At 44.0% G+C, this 22302-nt stretch overlaps 1 protein-coding gene across 3 annotated transcripts in view; it reads right to left on the bottom strand.

The window, feature by feature from the left end:
- Positions 1-2298: 2298 nt before the first annotated feature.
- The window catches only part of AFG3L2 (AFG3 like matrix AAA peptidase subunit 2), a 51208-nt gene continuing 31204 nt past the window's right edge, over positions 2299-22302 (bottom strand). For 2 of the 3 annotated variants that reach the window (XM_027577091.1, XM_027577093.1), the window contains 7 exons: positions 17715-17822; positions 17491-17616; positions 15211-15321; positions 12476-12591; positions 9030-9230; positions 6747-6941; positions 2299-3131 (listed from right to left, as the gene is read on the bottom strand). In XM_027577091.1, the coding sequence (XP_027432892.1) occupies positions 2889-3131; positions 6747-6941; positions 9030-9230; positions 12476-12591; positions 15211-15321; positions 17491-17616; positions 17715-17822 (1100 nt within the window). In that variant the 3' untranslated portion in view covers positions 2299-2888. The remainder of the gene's footprint in view (positions 3132-6746; positions 6942-9029; positions 9231-12475; positions 12592-15210; positions 15322-17490; positions 17617-17714; positions 17823-22302) is intronic. The other variant, XM_027577092.1, reaches the window with a different exon arrangement.

Genomic DNA, 22302 nt, shown 5'->3' with positions numbered 1-22302 from the left:
CCTTTGCCTCTTCCAGCCTGTTTCCTGATAGATTTGTTAGCGTTGTTATAATGGTTACTTGGGTACCTTGTCTCTACTGGTGTGAACTGCTCCTGCCACTCAGTGAATGAACTCAGAGGAAAGGCTTTCCTTGAACTGCAGACCTTAAGGGTGGCAGCCAGAATTCTCCTGAGCATCAGAGTAGCACACATGTAACTAAAAGCCCGTCATCCCCTTTTGCAATCAGCACTTAGACCTCCCACAGAATCTTTCATCTTCCAGTGTCACATCCTGGGCTAGTTAGTCCCAACCTTCCCTAACAGCTGGGCTAAGATTTGCCAGAGGAGCTACAGAAAATGACCTCCAGGCTTCCAGCCAGCGCCGGGGGGACATGCAAGCTCTTGGTGGGTGATGAGGGACCTTGCAGGGTCGGCTCTGAGAGCAGGGTCGGCTTCCTTCAGGAGCACTCAGGCTCAGTGCCAAGGTTGAGGGCTATTTTCTATATAACAAATCATCACCTTACAGTTTCTATAACTTGACACAACTTCTGTAAGAGGTCTTGTAAAGTCAAACTCCATAGGACGTGACCAGGCTAGTCCTACTAGTAATTAGCAGACATTGCTGTTCACCAGTGTTTTTGGTTTATTTCTCCTTTCTGCCCCTTTGAAGTTAGCTGTGAACATGACTTTGCTTCGGCCAAAAGAATGTGAGTAGCATGTCACTTCCGGGTGGAAAGGTCTAAATGCTAGTGCTCAACCGTCACCTCTGCCTCTGCCAGATTCCTCCATCAGTCTGGGTCCTGGTAACTGCTGAGCATAGCCCCCTCTGACCTTTGTTGGACAAGGAGTGAGAAAGAAATGACTGTCATTTGGAGCCATTCTGGGGTTACCCCACAGTACCCTAGCTCCCCCACCTGTCAGAAGGCCTGAGCTCTGTGATGCCATGGCTTACACCCAATAACTATTTATCCTGTGCCGAGCCCCAACCTTGGGCAGACGGAAAGGGAATCACTAAACAGGGCAGCATGACTTGAACTGTGGTGAAAACAGACCCCATTTCTGCAGAAATCTGCCCTACACTTTGTGAGACTACAGTAAAAGTTATCTTACCATCCACATCTAACCTGGAAATATGCTAGGTTTGACTGACCCTGGAAGAGGTAAAGGATGAGTGCTGTGAAACCCTGGTGTGAGTCAGGCTCCATGTGGGAGCCAACATGAGCACTGCTCACCACAGTGCTATGGGCCTCCTTGTGCAGGTCAGGAAACCTGAGGATGGCTGTGGTAACTATTCCAGGCCATGCTGGCTGCCTTCTCAAGACTCCACAAGCTTGAATTAGAAGTGCCGATGTGAGTTACCATCTGACCAACCATCTCACACACGGCTTTGTCCCTTTTCTTACTAATTCAAACCTGACTCATGTTTGGCACCACCCACTTCATTCCACTCAGGAGGCCACACAGCCAAGGCCTACCAGACCTCCGCACTTGCTGGCGCCCCTCCTCACAGTGGTACAAGTAGTCTCCTTATTGTCTACGGATTGTGTGGGGAACAGCACACTGACATGCTGATGGCCAAGTGAATCATACAGCCTTCAACCAATTCTTCACTGAATCACCTCCCACAAACATCCTCTGAAGAAGGGAGGCAGTAAATCTATTACATCTGCAGGTCACTGGGCAGAACAGCTGAGACTGCAGGATGAGCTGAGGAAGGCTCCCATGCTCCTGGAATACTGAGTTACTGGCATCCACACAGATGGTTCTGTGGTCCAGTGAGCTGGAGCTCGGCATCTCTGGGCCACCTAGAGGAGTGGCCCAGGGTCAGAGCAGCCTGCCCATACCACCTCTCTCCCCATCGGTCCAGTGCTGTTCCAGGGATGCCACCTGAATCTATGTCTGAAGTCTGAGAAATGGTTGTTCCCACAACATACTTAACTGCATCAAGAACACACGAGGCAAGCTGAAATAACTGAGATCCAATGTGATGGTTTGGGACAGCCTGCCGGACCTGCTATGATCACACACTGACTTCTAGACCCAGATGCCAGGACCAACGTCACGACCAGCCTAGTGAGGATGTAAACTGATGCCATCATCAGATTCTTGCACTGACTTCGTATCAATGTACTTTATATCCAGAGTTCATCATTCCAGAATGTACAACTCTAGAAGCTACCAAGCCTCTTGTGGGAGCTGGTATAAGAACCAGCAGGAGTGAGGTTTTAAAGGATTCCTCTCTCCAAAGTTAGAACACTTAATTCCTTTCCATTACGTTTTCTAAAAGAAAATACCCCAAGCATGAAACAGTGACCCATTGTTGAGTTCAGAAGGAGAAAAGTACAGTACACTTTATTTTTGATGTAAAGAAGCCGTATTTACATAATACATTCATATCTGTAGATATGTTATAGCTCTCTGTAGAAAACCATTCCATTAAAACAGCAACATGTGATCTGGATTCAATCTTTAAAGTATTAAGTCAAATTAAAATATTCTTATCAGGACTCCAATGTAATTTCACAGCTCATCCACAGAGGGAAACTCTGAAGGGAAGCAGGAATGAAGAGTGGGGGATGGGAAGAGAACAACACACCTCTTCCACACCGCCAAGCCTCCACGGATGGTCGGTCGGTCCCCAACACACATCGGCTGGCACCATGGATGGTGGAGGGAGCGGCGCTGGGTGCCCTCTCCGTGCTCCCGGCCGCTGAGAGCCTGGCGGGCTTGGGGACACATTCTCCTGGGCCTTCAGAAAGTCACCCTGCCACCCAGGGTGTGACTTCAGAGGCTGAGGACTAAGGACTCCTCTTCCCACCATCTCAACCAGGTCAGCAGATGGTTATGATCAACCCCGCAGTGTCCTTATTCCTCTGAGAAAGCCAGAGTCGACCTTGACAAAGGCACAAGCTAAAATGGTCTCCCTTCTCGGAGCTGGCTGGTGATTTTCTCATCCCGGAGCGCCTCTTTCTCCTTCTCCCGTTCTTTGTTCCAGTCCTTAAGGCCCTCTGGAAGTGAAGTGTCCTCGTCCAAGCTGCCAGTGCCTTCCACGAATTCTTCATAGGTAGATTTTTCCGCAAATGGCCTGGGGCCCAAAAGTTCAACCATATCATTCTTATCTAACACTTCTTTTTCTAACAATAGAAGAGCAACCTGAAATATGAACAATTTCCATTAAACACAATTTCTTAGCAAAGTCTTCGCACGCAAAGACTTCGCAAAAAAAACAAAAAAAAAATTTTTATTTATAGCTAATCCCACTCCAAAATAGGATTTAAGACCACTGAAAAGATACAGACAAGGTCCCAGGATTTTAGAGTAAAATAAACAAAATATTGGAAAAAACAAATGTCCACCAGTAAGGGAGGGGCTAAATAGATTTGGATACATTCACACAATGAACAATTATGCACCTGTAATGAAGAATCTGTTCTATATACATCTTGGAGAAAGATACTCAGTGAGAAAAGCAAGATGCACACCCTTTATGGTATGCTACATTTGCCTTTAAAAGGAAAGGAATATATATCTTTTTATGTGCTTACATGTACATAAAGAAGTTCTGGAAGGATACATTACAAACTCAGAAAAGTGGCTAGGAGGGCAAGGTAGGGGAAAGGAGAGAAAGAGGTAAGCAAGAAATTTAAAAAAAGTTAGTTGAAAAAATAAATACAAGGGCAGAGATACAAAAGGAAGCCAGGAAGGTTTATATGAAAACATGTATCTTGAAGTTCTAGTCATTTCTATGCTTGAACCAGAAATTTGACAGTACACATCTTAACAGGACACTGGGAAAGGGACACCTGACCAACTATGTGTGTGGAGGTGAGTGGGGGTGTCAGGGTGGAGGACAATGGCCATTAGAGCATCTGACCATTACAAAGACAGCAAAGTGGGTTAAAATATCAACTGATCTCATAAAATAGATTTAGTTTCTAAGGTAACTCCCTACTTAGAAATTTGACTTATCTGCACTTTTACACTAGATGCCCTGTTTTTAAAGATACCAAAAAATAAATCAATTTTATTTTGTTTTATCAGTTTTTAGAAACCTTATCATGGACTATTGCATATATGCACAAAAGCAGAAAATGGGTAACGGATCCCCATATAGCCACTATCAACAGTCCTCAACTTAGAGCCATTTTTGTCTCATCTACTCCGTAGATTACTCTGAAGAAAATCCCAGCTGTCATATTTTATCCATATATATTTTTGTCTTTATTTCTAAGAGATAAAAACTCTTAAAAACATAACCAGGTTGTCTTCTTAGACCACCATTAACTCTCAATTTGCCTATTTACACTTACGTTGCAATAATATGTTTTATTTAACCCAATATTATCAAATGCAGTATCATTTTTCACAAAGATTTATTTATTTTAGAGAGTGAGAAGGGGGGGAGAGGCAGAGAGAGAGGAGAGAGAGAATCTCAAGCAGACTCTGAGTGCAGAGCTCAACGTGGGGCCCGATCTCATGACCCTGCAATCATTACCTAAGCTGAAATTAAGAGTCGGACACTCAACTGACTGAACCACCCAGGTACCCCCACAGTATCGTTCTAACATGTAATGATATAAACAATTACTGAGATATTTTACCTTCCTTTTTTCATAGCAAGTCTTTAAAACCCAGTGTGCTCAGAGCACACTTTCACTTGGGACTAGCCACATTCAACAGTACAGTACAGACCTTAAGCAAAGTTACTTAACCTCTCCCTGTACTAGTTTATTCTTTTGTAAGATGGGATGACAGTGTTTCCACCTCCTAAGGCTGCAAGGAACTTTAGAGAAGTTCATGCATCTTAAGCAGTACCCGGTACACCGGGTGGATGATAGGTGGATCCTAGCAGGTTACTCTTATTCTCCTAAAGCTTAGCCCTTATGTACTATCCTGTCCAGCAAAGGAGTCAACTGAGGCCCAGAATTGGGAGGACACTAGTCCTAGCAGCAAAGTCTCCAGCCACCTCTCCTCTTGATGGCTCCCCATCTCCTGGCTGGCTCAACATTACTCTTTACAGATTTAATTTTCTCAAATGGGCCAAACAGTACTTCAGGACTCTGCAGTGTTTCCAGATCCTCACTCCATTGAATCAATTTCCCTTTCCCACACACGTCTTTGTTACCACTGTCAGTATAGGCACTGTATGTGCAGAAGGCTAGATAACTGGGTCAAACTCCCTGGACCTGTTTGGCATCTGTGGTGTGCACGTGGAAGGTTCCTCTTGGATCCATGAATGCACACTGTCCTCCTGCAGCCAGGGGTCTTGAGTGAGCTCCTCCACGGTCTTCCATGGCTCAGATCCATCTTTTCTACATCTGGCTATGGGGGGACCACCAACAGATCCTATCTCCGGCCTGGACCTGCTGTCCACATTTCATTCGCAAATGCCCACTGCCCGCGTTCTCTTGGGTTCAAGACTGACCCCCACCCTCTGTGTTGGCCACCAGGAGTCATCATCTCAAGGGCTTTCTTCTCGTTCACCCCATGCATTTAACCAATAAATCTCAGTTTTTTCAGATCTGCCTTTGCCCTACTTCCAGTGCTAGCCCCAGCACTGTGTCAGACTGAGCGACCCGCACCAGCCCCTGAGCCAGTCTCTGCCACTCCCCGGGCTGCCACACTCCCGCAAATGATGAACTTCATCATTTCAACAGTCTTTAAGGACTCCTTGCTATAAAACAAAGGGCTGGATCAGATCATTCTGAAGGTCACTCTTATTTCTAAAACTGTGTTTCTAAACTTCCTAGCTAGCTTTTGAGAACCTGGGTACTGCAGTTCCCTCCCCCCAACTATCTGCTCAACCCTGCCCTGCTCCCCACACACCTCCTGCTCACCAGGCCTCCACACCACCCTCTGCTCCCCCCGCCCCCCAACTCATTCACTGTAACATGACTACCCTTCTACATAAAATCTAAGTTCTATCTTCTATAACGAGGCCTTCGCTGACCACTCTGATCTTCCTTTCTCAGAGTTCCTGTGTGCAGGGCACCAGGTCTCTCCACCTGCATTGGGCACTTTTGTGAAAAGACATCACAGATGCTTCTGGATTGCCTTACTGATGGAACAGCACATCTTGGAATATTCTTCTATCCGTGTCAATCCCTCCTAAAAGGCTCTCTCATTTGTGCTTTAGGAGTGTGGAATGTTCAAAGAACAAAAAATTCTAATTTTGGTTGCATGGATTCTGAATAATTAATAAGAGTTTACTGGATGTGAGAAATCCACTGAATTCAGAAGGAAACCCTTCCTTTGGTAGGTGCTATCATATGAAGTAGGACAGAAAACACAGAGCATGTTTATTCGCAAAGCTCATAATTAAGCCAAAGGTAATTTTCATGTGCCAATTTCACATGGGCTAGCTTTTATTTGCACTTTCATCACTACCTGTTTATGCCAGAGGCGAAAGACATCGGTAAATCCGTTGGTCCACTGTGCTCCTTACTGAGGAGTACAGGTAAAACACACGGAAGGGGGGAGGGATGCCTCAGTTGCGTATTTTGTGGTTATTTGCAGATTCCATTAATCCTGCACTCACACTGCTAACAGCCACAAGAGCCAGGGCTGTGTCCTACTTTTGCTCACTACTGCACTCCCACCTCCTCAGAGACAGAGCGGACACAGAATCAGAATGAGTGAGCCCGCTACAGGAAATGCTCATGTCTATAAACCAATGCAGTCAATCCATCACTTTAACCTTTTTCTTTTTTTCTTTTTTCTTTTTTTGGCAAAACCATGTAGAGAATTATTCATACGCCTGGCACCTACCTTCTCCACATCAGCTTTCTTCTCTGTGAGGAGAGCCACTGTTCTTTTATAAGCATCATTAATAAGTATTCGTACTTCATCATCTATCAGTCTTGCAGTGGCTTCGCTGTAGGGCTTCTCTAAAACCATATCACCCTGACGTGGGAGATCAAAGGAGATTTGCCCAACCTTTTCATTCATGCCGAACTGAACAATCTGAAAAAGAATACATGATTAGTAGTGGGCATTGGTTTTGCTGACAGGCTGACTTAAAAAAATGGCAGGAAGTCTTTATAATGGCATTAACTCCACACATCTCACTGTACTAGTACTCTAACCTGGCGAAATCTACATGGCAGCCTTGGGTTGGCTGAGTGGACAAGGGTGTTCTATGTAGACAGTGCAGCAATGGATAGTATTTTAAACTGCTCAATTAGGGACACAAGAAGCCCATGGACAACATCTATGAGACCTGCAAGATACTTCTCCCTGCTCGAGGGGAAGTAGAGAGGCAAGAAGGATCTGACAGACCGAAGAGGTTAAAACCCATGCCCTCCAGGCTCTTCCTGGAAAGGGCAGTGTGCCAACCTGGAAGGGAGTTTGCATTTTCCTGTTCCCTCAAGCTACGGGGTCTAGACTAGACCCTATGAGCCCCCAAAACTAAAAAGCCCCACACTAAGAAGTTTCTGGAAGTAAAATCCAAATTGACTAGAAAAGAGAAGGCCCAGATGAAGTGAGGAGCAGGAACAGAGCCAAGAGAACTCAGAAAGCAGGAAGCTATGTTTGTTTTTTTGGTTTTTTAAAAAGATTTTTATTTGAGGGAGAGATCGGGGGGCGGGGAGGGAGAGGGAGAGGGAGAAGCAGACTCGCCCCTGAGCAGGGAGCCTGACGTGGGGTGCAATCCCAGGACCCTAAGATCCTGCCCTGAGCTGAAGGCAGATGCTCCACAGACTGAGCCACCTAGGCACCCCTCAAGTCTTTTTTAAAGATTTTTTTTTTTTTTTTTTAAGGGGCGCCTGGGTGGCTCAGTCGTTAAGTGTCTGCTTTCAGCTCAGGTCATGATCTCAGGGTCCTGGGATCAAGCCCCACATCAGGCTCCCTGCTCAGCGGCCAGTCTGCTTCTCCCTCACCCTCTGCACCCCCCACCACTCGTGCTCTCTCGCTCGCTCCCTCAAATAAATAAAATCTTTAAAATAAAAAAATAAAAATAAACAAATAAATAAAAAAGACTGGAAAAGGTGACAGACCAGAAGAAGAGCTGACATATGCGTTATACGAGTTTTCAGAGAAAGTCATTTAGATGAAGTTCCGAGACAGCAAAACTCTATTGTTTGGGGATGTATGCACCAGGGATAAACAAGGAAAATGTGGGTATGACAGTAACAAGTCAGGAGAGTGGCTGGTCCATCAGGAAGGGAGGGGACCAAGAAGGGATGCTCTTAGGGACAGCCGAGAGTACAGGCAGTGTTGCACTATGGGATCACAGAGGCTTCTAACAGAACTTTAAACTCTGCATACCCACTTTACAGACTCTTAGTAATATTAGGTATCCCCTGCCTTTCATCTTGTGTCACTTTGCTTTTATGAAAGACCTACGGCAGTACGTACTTTCGCTAACCGAAAAGAAACTGAAAAAGGACTTTTTTTATGAAAAGAGGTGAAAAGAGCACTCCGCATGTGTTCCGCAGCAAGCTGGGACAGAGGCACCACACCCCCGAGCAGTGAGTGGCACTGCAGGCTCCATTACAGATGTGTCCCAAGGTACAGCAGTCTACCAGACGTCAGTTTTGGGGTCTGGGAACTTTCAGAAATTTTCCCATATCAATTAACAATAAGTGCTTCTTTGCTTTGAGCCATTTCAGCTTCCAAACGGTTTCATAGGAATTCAGATAGCAGGAGAAACCTGTAAACTTTATTTTATTTAAAAGATTTTATTTATTTGACAGAGACACACAGCGAGAAAGGGAACACAAGCAGGGGGAGGGGAAGAGGGAGAAGCAGGCTTCCCGCCGAGCAGGGAGCCCGATGCTGGACCCGATCCCAGGACCCTGGGATCATGACCTGAGCTGAAGGCAGATGCTTAACGATTGAGCCACCCAGGTGCCCCGAAATCTGTAAACTTTAAATATTGTACTATCAAAAAAAAAAAAAAGTTCCTTTTAGGAATTTCTTGCCTGAAAAGTCTAAGCCAGTCAAACACAACACAACAATAGCCAGTCTGCTGTTTCAGAGCCAATCACAAACGCCCATTTCTGGTGCAAATGTGAGAGAGCAAGGAAGAAACCCTCCATTTCATATACTCACTTGAGCATAGGCACTCTGAGTTACTTTCCTCAAGTCGTCTTGAGCGCCAGTTGTAATTCTCCCGAAGAAGATTTCTTCCGATACCCGGCCACCCAGGGTCATGCACATCCTATCCAAGAGCTGCTCTTTGGTGTACAGGTATTGTTCTTTGGGTAAATACTGAGCATAACCTAGTCCTTTGCCCCGCGGGATGATAGAGACCTGGCAAGTAGAAAACATACATGTTGAGTATCCCGCCACCAAATGCTGACCACGAGGTTTACCTATACAAAGATAAGCTCGCCGCCGAAACATAAGCATAGCAGCTGGGCAACCCGTCAGCCTTGGCAAGATGAGGTCTAGCAGGAGTTGACTGTTCAGAGGGAGTATTTTCTCTTAGAATAACTTCACCTTAAGAGTTCTAGAAAGTATCTCTTGTCTTTTTGTGATACACACTTGAAATTATTTAATCTTGACGAAAGGACAGCTGGTAAGTGAGGACTCCTTCTGGCAGCTCAAACATGGCCTAGTTGTCATTCAACTTCACGGAGTCCCAGCCACATCCTCCTCTACAGGATGAAAGGGAAGGCAGACCTAGATGCTCAACAGTCTTCATTTTCTTTCCTAGTGCTTTTTGCAATGGAGTAAATTCCTTAAATTTTTAAAAAATCAACTTTATCGAGGGATAGTTTATATTCAGTAAATACACCATGTTAAGTGTACAAGTCCAGTGAGTTTTGACAAACACAACCTCCTACCACAACAGAGATAGAAAATCTTTCCTTCGTCCTGCAAAGTTCTTTTGTATCCCTTTCTGGTCAGTCTTACCTACCCGACCCCCCAACCCCCTTCACTCCAGCCCCAGCTGGAGATGTGACCAATCCATAGGGACTTAGTCACAATTTCTGGAACTGCATATAAATGGACTCATACAGTATGTACTTTGTCTGGTTTCTTTCACCGTTTCTGAGATTCACCCACACTGCTATGTGTATTAATAGTTCATTCATTTTTACTGCTGGGTAGCATTCCATTGTATAAACATACCAAACATCCACTTCATTTTTGAGGGACATCAGGATTGTCTCCAGTTTACTGCTATTATGAATCAAGCAGTAAAAGTCTTTGTGTGGACATATTTTTATTTCTCTTGGGTGATTATATGAGTGAGATTGTTTGGCTGTATGGAAGCATTTGTTTACCTTTATAAGAAACTACCAAACTATTCTTCAAAATGCTTATACCATTTCACATTCCCATCATCAATGGAAGGGAGCTCCAGCTAGAATGACATTCACCAACACTTAGGACTGACTTTAACTTCAACCATTCCAGTGGGTATGTGGTGTTTGCACTTTCTGATGACTAATGAAATTATCTTCATGTGCTTAATGTCCACTTGTATACCTTCAGATCTTTTGCCCATGATTTCACTGGGTTGCTTATTTTTGAGTTTTAAGAGTTTTTTTTTTAACGTATTCTAGATACAAGTCCTTTGTCATATATATACTGTAAGATTTTTCAAAATATGTGGCTTGCTTTTCATTTTCTTAGCAGTGTCTTTCAAAGACAAAACATTTTCAGTTCTGATGAGATCCCATTTATCAACTTTTTCTTCTGTGGTTCATCCTTTTTGTGTACTAAGACATTTTTGCCTATCTAAGGTTACAAAGATTTTTACCTATGTTTTCCTCTAAAAGTTTACTGTGTTTTAGCTTTTACAATCTATTTCAAATTAATTTTTTACATATGATCTGAGAGTTAAGGTTGGCTTTTTTCCCCCATGACACTGAGTTGCCAGAATCATTTGCTGGTAAGAGAATTCTCCCTGCCTTGAATTACTTTGGGACGTCTGTTGAAAATCAATTCATCGGTTCCGTGTGAGGGTCTATTTCCGGGCCCCACTCCATCCCACTGGTCTGTTTAGCCCCTTCTGCAGTACTAGTCTTCATTACTGTAGCTATATACAAGGTCTACAATTGGCAGTGTAACCCCTTCGAACTTCACCGTTCTGGCTATTCCCTAGTTGACCTGACTTCCATACAAATTTTAGATCTGCTTATCAATTTCTACAAAACAAGTTGGCTATGTTTACCACAGAGATTGCACTGAAACTACACATGAATCTGGGGAGAACGATGATCATAAAATTGCAGGGACACGGTATATCTCTATTTTTTTTTTTTTAAGAGAGAGACAGAGAGTTAGAGCACGAGAGCAGGGGGAGGGGCAGAGGGAGAAGCAGACTCCCCGCTGAGCAGGGAGCCTGATGCGGGACTCGATCCCGGGACCCTGGGATCATGACCTGAGCTGAAGGCAGACACTTACCTGACTGAGCCACCCAGGGGTCCCTGTATCTCTATTTTTATTTAGGTCTTGTTTCGTTCAGTGTACAGATCCTACAAGTACTTCAATAAATGTACCCCTACATGTTTCGTGTTTTTGGATGCTGTTATAAATGAAATTGAATTTTTAAAATTTTATTTTCTAATTGTTCATTGCTAATATACAGAAATAAATTGATTTTTGTATATGGATCCTGAATTCTGTAACCTTGCTAATTTCACCTATTGGTTCTAGTGGCTTCTCTGTAGATTATCTAGGGTGGTTATTTATTTATTTTTTAAACCCTACCCCAACGTGGGGCCTGAACTCATGACCCCAAGGTCAAGAAGAGTGGTATCCTCTACTGACTGAGCCAGCCAGGCACCCCTATCCAGGATGTTTTCTGCACACTTAATGTTATCTTCTCTGTGGTTCCCTTGCTTCAGGGGATCCCCCTCCATTTCCAGTGGTCCCCTGACATTGCAAATCAGATTGCGGCTTCCTGTTGTTCGTGCTGCACCAGTCTGGGGACTGCACTCAGCTGAAAAAGCAAAAATTTACCAATCTCACTTGATGCACCCATCTTTCAGGAGATTTCCCTTTGGTCTCTTTTTATTTTTGCCAGGCTCTCTGGGGTCTTCCTGTGCAGGCATAGTTTAGTGGTCAGCCAGGGAGCCGAGGAATTTCTACTTGGACTTGGGTCTCATTCCTCTGTAGCTTTCTTGCTTCCAGGATTTTCCTGTTAAATTTCCAATATTCTTCAAATCCCGAATTCTTTCCTCTGCTACCTCAATATGATAGACCAGCCTTTTCCATCACTGTGGCTATAGAAAAAACCCTCAGGCAAGGAAGCCACGAACTCCCAATTCTAACCCATTGCAGCTACTGCTTTTCAAAAGGAAAATTCTCCTCCAGCTTTGGTCTGCTTTGGACACTGTTCGGTCCCTTTAAATAGAAGCTTTCTTTCCAAACTTTGTAACTTCTTTGCAGGAGGGTTTCCAAAACCTTTTCATCCCACCATCATTACCAGACGTCTTGACCAAATTTTATATACCTGTCCTTTGTGGGAATGCAATTTTCTCCTTAAGTAATTGCTCACAGGATCAGTTGGCTTGCCTACTGTTCAACACAAATTGCTTTACCTTTAAGAGTGGGTCTGCATGTTCCAGATACCACCCGGCAACTGCATGACCTGCCTCATGGTAAGCCACAGTCTTTTTCTCCTCGGGCTGCAGAACCTGGGTTTTTTTCTCTAAGCCTATACAAAATAATAACAAGTTAAAATCAAAACCACTGTCTCAGTGGCACTGACATAAAAAGACAGTTATACAATCTACACATGCCTTATCTAAAAGGTGACTTAGAGACTAAGCTGCCTATAATTCGGAAATTCCCAACCACGGTCAGACTAAAAGTTAAGGACCAACTCCAAAGTATACCCAGCTACTTGCAAAATGCATTCATTACCTCCAGGTCTACTAACTCTCTAACTCTAACTCTCCCAGTCTTTTGAGCCATATATCTTGTTTTGGGAAACAGAAATACAAAATAAAATTCAGCACTTAGGTCAATTTAAAACATAAAATTCAGAAAAGACAAAGAGATGTGGAATGATCTCCTTTTTATAATCCAGGTACTTGGAATTCTCAAGCACTGGGTAAACAAACATGCACGAAACTGCCTGCTATCTGTTCCTGATGGAAAGCATACAAGAGAGGAGGAACGGAGCTGTTTGAAGATGTGAAAATACCTCGCCAGCGAGTTGGCTAGGCCAATGCTACAGCACCCAGCACACTAATCAACTGGCCCGGGGGGTTCCAAGAGCTAGCAGCAGGGTAGACCTGAGAAAATAAATCCAAGAGATGCCCCTGTGTTGGGCCCATGTGTTGACTACACAGCTGGGGGACCCCCTAGTCCAAGTACAAGTCTTCTCTGGCCTGGATCAAGGTGGATACTAAACCTCCTTTGCCCCTTTGTACCACAGAAACGAACTCCATAGTTCGTCACACTGTGACAAAAGGAGTTTTGTTGTGTTCAAGGTAACCCATCTGAGAGAATTTCTCAAATGGTAACATATTAATGAGTCTGAAAGATTTAAAAAAAAAAAAGAGTGCTATGTTCCCAATGACATAACCCAAGACAGTAACAGAGCTGGAAGGGTGGAGATTTACAGAGGGTGAGTTAGTAAGAAGAGTTGAGCAGTTCTTGCTTATATGAGAAAACAAGAATCCTGACCCCCCTCCCCCCATTTGATCCCTGGAAGTTTTCATTTTCCCAGTATGCTTACTACAGACCAACTGCTCGTAGCTGGTTTACAGTAGCTGAGCTGTGAGCAGGTAAGTGTCTGTGTACCTCAGAGCGAGGACCCCTCCTGGATGTGCCACCCTGACGTCTTTCACACTGAGCACTGACTGTTGCCTCACCTAAAAGGCACAGACATGCAGCTTTCACCTGCCTCTACAGTGAATTGCTTTAATTCCACTTACAACTCTATCATCTTAGATTTTTTTCCTTTCAGTAACAAATTTCTAGAATAAGTAGTCTATTCATTTGTTCAAGGGTTATTGATGTAACACCTAATCCAGGTTAAACACATTGCTATACTAGCCTCTAGCATCACTTGATCCTGCTGACAAGTGCTTTATAAACGTGTCTTTGCCCTTATCTTCTATCTCTGGTAACCTCCTGGGTTTCCTTTAATGGCATCTATTCCTTGTCTGAACTCGATGCACTTTGCGGGCCTGGCTCCCGGAGCCCTCTCACCCACCTCCACACCACGGGAACCACAGCCTGTGGCACGGTGGTGCTGCAGAGTTCCACATGGATAGCTCGCCCCGTCTCAAATTCTGCCCAGCCAGCTGCCTCTTGAAGCACCCTGTTCTTCCCAAGGCATGTAAGGCTGTCCGGTTTTGTTTTTGCCTATTACCACTGGGACTACTTAAGCTAAAATCCACTATCTCACATTAATGACTACAGGGTTCTCTGCCTTCTGATGCTTCCATCTTCTTCATCACTGATTATCACGCTACTCGATGACTCAAGAAAAATCCCACGTTCAATACTGGCCACAGTTCAACAGTTTAAAAAGCCCTTGAGCTTAACATTCAAGGCTTTCTAAAATCGAGACTTAAGCAATTATTTCCAGCTTTGCCTTATTTCCCAAAGGAACTTGAATCTGACTGGTTTACTTTCCCTCCCTGAAACACAGGGTGTTAACACTGCTACCAAGCACCTTCTGTTCCTGCCACTGGGACACCAACCTCCTCTTTCAATTGAGGCTGGTTTAAATCCCGCCTCTTCTGTAGAGCCCTGCCTGACCACAGCACCCTTCCCTTCTTTGAATGCCCAAGTTCTGGAATTGCTAGTTACCTTTTTATGGGTGTTAAATTATAAGCTCCCTAGAAAACAAGGAAAACATGTTATATATTTTCCCAACTGTGCTTGTGGGGTGAGCATTTCCTAGCTAACCAGCTGTTACAACAGCTGTTTATCCATCACCTCTACCAAGCAGAGAGCACATTTAATTCATGCAATACAATTTTTGGAAACAGGAAGGTTGTGAGCATTTTCAAAACACTAGACTGGTATAATTCAGGGGAAGACACCTTGCTGCTTGCTGCCCATGTGAGTGAGGCACGGTGTGGGATGCTGTCTGTCTCAGACTCACCCAAATCAACAGCATCCATCTCCCCAAGACCATGGCTGAGGGGGGTGGGGGGGCGCCTCACAGCACTGAGGGAACACAGCAGGTGCATGGTAACCCCAGGCTGGGTGGACAGACTTTTCTTTGCTTCTAGATCTTGCCAAAACAGAGAAACCCATGGCCTCAAACTCATTTCATCAACCTTCTGACTTGAGTTACATTCAGTTTGCTTACCACCAATCACTCGCTCGATAGCTTGTTCGAAGTGTTTCTGATTTATGGAATCTGAAAGGTGTCTCGCAGCAATCAGAGCCGCTTCATTACAGACATTCGCAACATCAGCTCCTACAAAATGAATGTACAGAACAGCTTACCCACCAAATATACTTGAACTGATTAGTCACACATTATGGATGACCATATCCACAGTTTCTCAACCAGCAGGTAGACTGAATAAGGGTTTAGTGTAACATAATTCAGTTTGATTCATGATAACCCTAAGCTGTTCTAGCATTCAGTAGCAACCTGGTACAATCCTGGCCCTTTGAACTAAGATGCAAGTATTAGTAGTAGTAAGGAGATAAATTATGGGCAGCTACCTTTATAGGCAATATGGTTCATGTAACAGTGAACTAAGGCAGTCTTTAAAAATGCCCATTAATTAACTTAGTTCTATGAGCTCTGCTGGGAGAGTGACTAATGCGGGTATTAGGCAACATGCTGAAATATAATGAAAAACATAAGCATTAAAATAACTCAGTGCATTCAGTTAAATAACAAAAATTAAATATGTGAAGCTTGCCAAATGCTTTCTAGATCCATAAGTCTCTTTATTTTTTTTAAGATTTATTTATCTATTTATCTGAGAGAGAGAGCGAGCACGAACAGGGGTCAGGGGGTGGGCTGAAGAGGGAGAAGCAGACTCTCCACTGAGCAGGAAGCCCGACGTGGGGCTCGATCCCAGGACCCCAGGATCATGACCTAAGCCAAAGGCAGGTGCTTAACCGACTGAACCACCCAGGCACCCCCATAAGTCTCTTTAAATTCACTTTTCAGATAAAATATATGGTAACTCAAATAAGCGATAACACATGTATGTACTCAATAAACACTGAAATGTTATAAATTCCAAAGTCCAAAGATAGAAAACAAGTAAAGTTAGGACCCTGGGACATTTAAGATGCCTATCTTCTTCTAACCATACACTTATATATATAATCCTCTTAGACTTTCCAAATGTTCCTTTTTAAGAAAGCCTCACATTTTCCATTTAAAAACTCTTGGAATAAGCATATGCAAAGATGCTCAACATCACTAGTCATTAGAGAAATGCAAATCAAAACCATGAGATACCACCAGGGTGGCTACAGTCACAAAGACAGGCGATGACAAGCATTGGCAAGAATGTGGAAAACTGGAACCCACATACACTGCTGGCGAGAATGTAAAATGGCACAGCCACTTCGGAAAATCACTTTTTCAAAAAGTGATTCAGCAGCACTACTCCTAGGTATATAACCAGAGAATTGAAACATATGTCCACATGAAAATCTATACACAGACGTTCATAGCAGCATTATCTCTAATAGCCAAAAGATGGAAACCCAAATGATGAATGAAGATGCGGTCTATCCACACAATGGAACATTATCCAGCTGGAAAAAGGAATAAAGTGCTGACACATTCTGCAACACGGGCGAACTCTGAAAACACTATGTTGAGTGAAAGAAGCCAGGCAGAAAAGATCACGTTACATAATTCTTTTTATATGAAATATCCAGAATAGGAAAATCTATAGAAACAGAAAGTAGGTGAGGGGTTGCCCAGGGCTAGGGGTGGAGGGAGTGGCTGCTAATGGATTCTTCTGGGGTGATGAAAATGATCTAAAATTAGACTACAGTAGTTACAGTGTAACCCTGTAAATATACTGAAAACCACTGAAGCGTACACTTGTACAATTCACAGATAAATTTTATGGTATGTGAATTTTGTCTCAATAGACTTGTTTAAAAAAAACCTCACGAGGCACCTGGGTGGCTCAGTTGGTTGAGTGTCCGACTCTTGATTTCAGCTCAGGTCGCGATCTCAGGGCAATGAGATCCAGCCCCATGGCAGGTTCTGATTTCTTTGGGGAGTCTGCCTGAGATTCTCTCTTCCCTCTGCCTGCCCCCTGCCCACTCAACCAAGGGCTTATGTGCACTCTCTCTCAAACAAATAAATCAATCTTAACAACTAAAACCCACACAGAAATAACTGAGAGGCAGGAGGAAGAGGGTAGGGTATATATGAAGGTTCAACATGAATTAGTAATTGTTCCTGAAGCTAGGTGATGCATGCAGAGGGGTTCATTATACTATTTTCTTAACTTCTGTAGATGTGTGAAATTTCCTACAATAAAAAGGTAAAAAAATATACTGAAGAGGCCCCAAGGTGAGAGGTAAAAGTAAACTGGTACCTGGCAAATGTCACTGACCTAAAGGACTTCTAACAGATAGCAGGCTCTGTTCCACTCACCTGAAAACCCTGGAGTCAAGGATGCAAGTTTTCTTGCCAGTTTCTCCTTTTCCAGGGCACTGTCCAGTTTTAGTGGTCTGAGATGAACTTTGAAAATAGAGGCTCTTCCTTTTATGTCAGGTGGTCCTTGAGAAATTATTTTTAAGGGGGGGAAAAAAATCACGGTGAAACAGTTACATCTCTCCTCAAAAGAACTGGACTGAACCCAATGAAGATCATCTCACCAATAAAGATTTGCCTATCAAAGCGCCCTGGCCGCATCAGTGCTGGATCTAGAATATCTGGTCGATTGGTGCCTGCCAAAATGACGACGTTTGTTGTTGTGTTAAAACCTAAAGAGACAATAACAAAAATGCAAGACTTAAAGCTTTAATAAAGCTTTTATTTTATTTTATTTTATTTTTATTTTATTTTATTTTATTTTACAGAGAGAGCGAGAGAGACCGCAAAAGAGGGAACACAAGCACAGGGAGTGGAAGGGAGAAGCAGGCTTCCTGATGAGCAGGGAGCCCAGATGCGGGGCTCGATCCCAGGACTCTGGAATCATGACCTGAGCCGAAGGCAGGCACTTAATGACTGAGCCGCTCAGGCGTCCCCCCTTAAGGATCACTTTTTTTTTTTTTTTTTAAAGATTTTACTTATTTATTCGTCAGAGAGAGAGAGAAAGCAAGAACAGGAACACAAGCAGGGGGAGTGGGAGAGGGAGAAGCAGGCTTCCTGTGGAGCAGGGAGTCCGATGCAGGACTCGATCCCAGGACCCTGGGATCATGACCTGAGCCGAAGGCAGACGCTTATTAACGCTTGAGCTACCCAGGCGCCCCTCTTTTTTTTTTAAAAAAAAAGATTTTATTTATTTTTCAACAGAAAGAGAGACAGTGAGAGAGGGAACACAAGCAGGGGCAGTGGGACAGGGAGAAGCAGGCTTCCCGCTGAGCAGGGAGCCTGATGTGGGGCTTGATCCCAGGACCCTGAGATCATGACCTGAGCCGAAGGCAGACGCTCAACGACTGAGCCACCCAGGAGCCCAAGCATCATTTTTCTCAACACAAATACCAGAGATTTTAATTTATATAACCCTAAATTGAGAATATGTTGTCCATTTCTTAAATATCTAAAAAAATTTTTTTAAAGACTTATTTGAGAGACCACGCATGAAAGAGCGAGTGTATGAGTGGGGGGAGGGGCGGAAGGAGAGGGAGAAGCTGAGTCCCCACTGAGCAGGGAGCCCAGGGCGGGGTTTGATCCCAGGACCACGACCCAAGCTGAAGGCAGACACTTAACCGACTGAGCCACCCAGGTGCCCCCAGGTGCCTTCATTTTTAAAATGTTTTAAAACCAGTGAGATTAGAGGAGCCTGGGTGGCTCAGTCAGTTGAGCGTCAGACTCTTGATTTCAGCTCAGGTCATGATCTCAGGGTCCTGGGATGGAGCCCCACGTTGGGCTCTGCACTCAGTAGTGCAAAGTCTGCTTGAGATTCTCGCCCTCTGTCCCTCCTCCAGCTCAAGCTTGCTGGCTCTCTCTCACAAATAAATAAAATCCTTAAAAAAATAATAAAATCAGTGAGATTAAATTTGCAAACAATGTGTCTAACCTCCCTGGGTCACAGGACAACCCACTGAATTATTTGATGACAAGTATCAAACTCCACCTCCAACCTCTTAGCCAGGCTCAACTTGCTTGGTTCTATTTGCCACTTCTCAAATGTCAATGCCTTGGCTACAGAGCCTTCACCCTCAGGACCCTGGCCCCAAAAGAGCTTTGGTACTGGTACCCCACAAATATGGCTCTACATGGACTGACCACCACAGAGTGAGGGAAGAGCTCTACCTTCTTAATCTGGATATAGGCAGACCTTGTTTTACTGTGCTCTGCTTTACTGCACTCCATACATACCGTGTTTTTTTACAAACTGAAGGTTTGTGGCAACCCTATGTTAAGCAAACCTATCAGTGCCATTTTTCCAACAGCATTTGCTCACTTTGTGTCTCTATCACATTTTGGCGCAATACTTCAACATTTTCATTATTATTGCAATACTTCATTATAATTGCAATACCTCAACATTTTCTTTATCATTATTATTTAAAAGATTTATCTGAGAGAGAGAGCAAGCGAGCAAGAGAGAGAGCACAAGCCAGGGGGAGAGGCAAAGGGAGAAGCAGACTCCTTGCTGAGTAGGGAGCCCAATGCGGGCTTCGAACCCAGGATCTGAAATCATGACCTGAGCTGAAGGCACATGCTTAACTGACTGAGCCACCCAGGCACCCGCTTTGTTGTTATTTTTTTTTAAGATTTATTTATTTGAGAGAGAGAGCATGCATAGGCGGCGGGGGGAAGGGGGAAAGAGGAGCAGAGGGAGAAGCAGACTTGGGGCTCGAACCCAGGAGCTGAAGGCAGACACTTAACCAACTGAGCCACCCAGGCAACCCCATTTTCATTATTGTATTTGTTGTGGTGACCTGTGATCAGTAATCTTTAATGTTATTATAATGTTCGTTTTAGGGCACCACAAACTGCACCCATATAAGTGAACTTAATTGATAAATACTGTGTGTGTTCTGACTGCTCCAGTGACCGAGTGTTCCCTGTCTCTCTCCCTGTCCTTGGGCATCCCTATTCCCTGAGACACGATATTGACATTAGGCCAATTAACAACCCTACAGAGACCTCTAAGCGTTTAAATGAAAGAAATAGTCGCATGTCTCTCACTTTAAATCAAAAGCTAGACATGATTAAGTTCAGTAAGGAAGGGACATTGGAAGGTGAGATACACTGTAGACTGAAAGCTAGGCCTCTTGTGCCAAGCAGTTAGCCAAGGAGTGAATGCAAAGGGAGAAAGTTTCTGAAGAAAATTAAAATGCTACTCCAGTGGATACATAATGATAAGAAAGCAAAACAGCTTTATTACTGATACAGAGAAAGTTTGAGTGGTCTGGACAGAAGATCAAACCAGCAACAACGTTCCCTTGAGCCAAAGCCTAATCGAGAGCCAGGCCCTAAGTCTCTTCAATTCTGTGAAGGCTGAGAGAGGTGAGGAAGCTGCAGAAGCAAAGTTGGAAGCTGCCACAGGGTGGTTCCTGAGGTTTAAGAAAAGAAGCTGACATAAAAGTGCAAGAGGAGAAGCAAGTGCTGATGTAGAAGCTGCAGCAAGTGATCCAGAAAGTCTAGCTGAGACAGTTCAGAGTGGCTACACTAAACACCTTTCGATGTAGATAAAACTGCCTCGTATTGGAAGAAGATGCCATCTAAGACTTTCATAGCTAAAGAGGAGAAGTCAATGCTTCCCTACAAAGCTTCAAAGGACAGGCTGACTCTCTCGTTTGTTGCTAATGCAGCTGGTGACTTTAAATTGAAGCCAGTGCTCATTTACCATTCTGAAAATTCTAAAGAATTATGCTAAATCTCTCTGCCTGTTCTCTAGAAATGGAAAAACAAAGCCTGATGACAGCATATCTTTTTACAACATGGTCTACTGAATATTTTAAGCCCAGGGTGGAGAGAGCTGCTCAGAAAAAGATTCCCTTCCCAATATTACTGATCACAGACAATGCCTGGCCACCCAAGAGCTCTGATGAAGATGTTGAGATTAACGTTTCGTGCCTGCAAACATAACAGCCATTCTGTACTGCATGCATCAAAGAGTAATTTGGACTTTTAAGTCTTATTTTTCAAGAAATACATTTTGCAGGGCTGTAGCTGCCAGAGATCGTAGGAAGGACTCCCCATGAAGAACATTTGTGATGCATGGGAAGAGGTCAAAATACCAACATTGCCAGGTGTTTGGAAGAAGTTGATTCCAATCCTCATGGATGACTCTGAGGGGTTCAGGACTTCAGTGGAGGTGGTAACTGCAGATGTGGTAAGAACACCAAGAGAACCAGCATTAGAAGTGGAGCCTGTAGAGGTGACTGAATGGCTGTGATCTCATGATCAAACCCTCATGGATGAGGAGCTGCTCCTTATGGATGAGCAAAGAAAGTGGTTTCTTGAGATGGAATCTATTCCTGGGAAACTTGCTGTGAAGACTCTTGAAGGGCAGTAAAGAAGGGCACCTGGCTGGCTCAGTTGGTGGAGCATGTGACTCCTGATACTGGGGTTATGAGTTCAAGCCCCACAAGGGGAGCAGAGATTACTGAAAAATAAGATCTTTAAAAAAAGGGGGGGAGGGGGCGCCTGGATGGCTCAGTTGGTTAAGCATCTGCCTTCATGAAGCTCAGGTCATGATCCCAGGGTCCTGGGATCAAGCCATGTGGGGCTCACTGCTCCACAGGGAGTCTGCTTCTCCCTCTGCCTCTCCTCCTGCCCCACTTGTACTCTCTCTAATAAATTTTAAAAATTGCCACAGCCACCTGGCCTTCAGCAGCCACCACCCTGATCAGTCAGCAGCTGTCAACACAGGCAAGACCCTCCACCAGCAAAAAGATTACAAATCACTGCAAGTTCAGATGATCGTCAGCATTTTCAGCTATAAAGCATTGTTTGATTAAAGTATGTACATTTTTTTAAGACACATACTGCACTTACTAGACTACAGTATAATGTAAACTTAACTTTTATATGTACTGGGAAACCAAACATTCATTTAACTTGCTTTATGATGATATTCACTTTACAGCGGTGGTCTGGAATGGAAGCCGCAATATCTCCAAGGAGTGCCGGTACAATGCCCAGCCCGGTCACATAAAGCAGTTCAATACTTAGCATTGTACTACCCTCTCTGAGCACACAACAGCATCCATGTATCTTACAGCAAGCAGCATTCTTACATGCTACAAACTGGCTTTCCTAATAAAAGAAAAAGCTAACTAATGC

The sequence above is a fragment of the Zalophus californianus genome, chromosome 14 (genome assembly GCF_009762305.2).
Source record: "Zalophus californianus isolate mZalCal1 chromosome 14, mZalCal1.pri.v2, whole genome shotgun sequence".
Taxonomy (NCBI): domain Eukaryota; kingdom Metazoa; phylum Chordata; class Mammalia; order Carnivora; family Otariidae; genus Zalophus; species Zalophus californianus.
This window is presented reverse-complemented; position numbering and strand designations above follow the sequence as displayed.